The 2,486-nt window shown below is 47.7% G+C and overlaps 1 protein-coding gene across 1 annotated transcript; it reads left to right on the top strand.

The window, feature by feature from the left end:
- The first annotated feature begins 457 nt into the window (after positions 1–457).
- ier2b (immediate early response 2b) lies at positions 458–2,009 on the top strand. The gene has a single exon (XM_015031451.1). It carries the CDS (start codon positions 659–661, stop codon positions 1,202–1,204), a length of 546 nt encoding a protein of 181 aa, XP_014886937.1. The 5' UTR covers positions 458–658; the 3' UTR covers positions 1,205–2,009.
- Positions 2,010–2,486: the final 477 nt, after the last annotated feature.

The following is a 2,486-nucleotide window of genomic DNA, read 5'->3' as shown; positions in this document are numbered from 1 at the left end:
GGACTGAGGTTAAATGTGTATTAGAAGAAATGAATTAGGCAATACAGTAACTTTCTATATGCGTGTATAGAAGTCAATATAATATAATATAATATCTTCTCAATTCATAGGTCTCAAAAGCTGTATCTGCATCATCTCTTAAATAAAATCGCGAAGGTAGGAAATGAAGAAGGAAGAGAAAGATGGCTGATAATGCAACCTCACTGAATTTAATTAAATTAGTCACCTTTAGCAAAAAAAAAAGAAAAGAAAAGAAAAAATCTAAATAATGACACAGATTAAGTGTGAGAGAAAATCGTCAGACGGAACAGATGGTGTGTCTGAGTTGGTGAGTGTGTATGTATGCGTATGTTTGTGTGCGCCTGGGGGGTGTAGCCACAGCAGGTGTGGGAGGCGCCTGCTTGTCACTAACTGAGGAATGAAGTCCACTTTACGTCATAGACATAATAAAACGCCGCCCTACTACTCGCGTACTCTCATTTCTCCGAGCACAACAGAAGACCGATTGGTGAACAACTGAAGATCGAACTCTGATATAGATTAGAAACTGAGAATTGAAGTGATATTTAGAGGCAAAACAGTCTTCACTGCCTTTGATACAAGTGTCAAACCGTGCGTAATTACGCGTATTAAAAAACAAAAACAAAAAAAAAAAACAATGAGTGCCACAACAGCAATGGAAGTCAACATCGAAGCCAGGCGGATACTGGCCGTGTCGATAAGTAAGCTGTACGCCTCTCGGACTCAGAGAGGGGGACTGAGACTTCACCGGAGCCTCCTGTTGTCCTTGGTCATGAAGTCTGCCCGGGACATCTACCACTCCTCCCGGGAGAGCGAGGCGCCGAGCGGAGGGCTGTCGGCTCCGGAGGAGCCGATGGACACCAGCTCCAGCCCGGTGCTGCCGGAGCCTCAGCCGGAGCCCCTGTCGGACAGAAACTCCTCGGAGACTGTCACAGAGGAGTCGGACAGCAAGGTGGAAGACTATGATTTTGACACTACCGAAGAAAAAGAGAACCTGAGCCCGGCGAGGCAGTCCAGGAAACGCCGGGGCAAAGCGTCGGCGGCGCCCGACTTCCTTCCCAGCAAGAGGGCGAGGCTAGAGCCCGGGGAGGAAAGGTATGCGGCTCCGTTGGCCAGCTGTCGCGTCAGGGCTGGAGAGTCCCTGGCCACTTTGTCTCTGAATCAAGTCATACCTGCCTTCTGAACATACTGCTTTCTGAAAGAAAGAGACAAAATAGCCTCTTGTTGGACTGTTTGAAATGGAGTGATTGTCAACTCCGAGCTGACCTACATCAGCAGTCCCGGGACAAAGGAATTACAGGTGCCACGGAAGGAGTTGTCGGCCAAACTCGGTGTGCCTGTCGGGGCAGGTAAAAGCCCCGAAGAAAGACGGAGAAAGAAAACGAGGAAGGAGACCAGAGGGCTGGAAAGTTTGAGGAAGAAACTGAAGGGGGGAAGTTGTGGTTTGCGATGCCTCTTGTTTCCCTATGACTCATCTTCAGTTTAATGACTCCAAAACAAGTGGCAGCTGCTGAGTCAGACCGTGTGTTTGTGAATCAGCAGCAGCAGCAGGGTGCTCATCAGAAGAAGCAGAAGTGGTGAGCCTTTGACCACAGGTCGACCCGTGCAGAAACTCAGAGACCTGACCTGAATTTCAGGGAATTTTTTCCCCTGCCTTCATGACGGGAAACCCAACGCGAACACTGAAAGAGGAAGTGGGACAGCCGAGGCACATTCAGCTGCTCTTGTGGACTTTGTGAAATCAATACTACTGCTGCTGGACTGTCCTACATCCTGCATTCATATGGTGCTTTAACAAACGGGCTCGTGCACGTCGGACTTTAAAAACATGACCCCGTTTGGACATTGTTTTTTTTTTTTTTTACTGTGATACTTGTTCATGTCTGACCCGTGAAATGTCATGACCTCACATGTCAAGCTGCTTCATAATTATGTGATGAAATCAATGTTTATGTTTTGTAATAAACTTGTCGAAAGACTAATCGTCAGTTGTCTCGATGTCTTCATTTAATCTCAAAACGATTAGATGGAGGAGCTGTGAGATTTCGTGTTCCACATTTTGTGAGGCCGCACAGCTCACAGGGTTAATCCTTTATTAGAGGGTGGAGGCTGGCACGACTCGGCACCAGGAATGAATCGGTACTGTTAATCTCCTGCTTACAAAAAGACTTCCTCTGGCAAACAGCTTCCCTCGGTGTGTCGTTTCCTGTGGATTAGGAAGGAATTCGGAATCACATCCTTCCTTCCCAGTATGATCTCACCCTGATTTATTACAGGGTTAAGAGAGAGAGCGAGAGAGAGGAGGGGGCGGGGGAGGTATTAAAGTTATGCAACGTACCGTCAGAACAGCTTGTGGACCAAACGCCATTGCTGGGGGAAAAAGAGCCATAAAGCTAGCAGGTGGTGTTTACAGCCCGAGGCTATCTTCATCATCGACTTCCTGCCTACCGCCTTGAGTCTACACC

The sequence above is a fragment of the Poecilia latipinna genome, unplaced genomic scaffold (genome assembly GCF_001443285.1).
Source record: "Poecilia latipinna isolate Pla-1442-1.1 unplaced genomic scaffold, P_latipinna-1.0 Scaffold208, whole genome shotgun sequence".
In the NCBI taxonomy this organism is placed as follows: Eukaryota; Metazoa; Chordata; class Actinopteri; order Cyprinodontiformes; family Poeciliidae; genus Poecilia; species Poecilia latipinna.
This window is presented reverse-complemented; position numbering and strand designations above follow the sequence as displayed.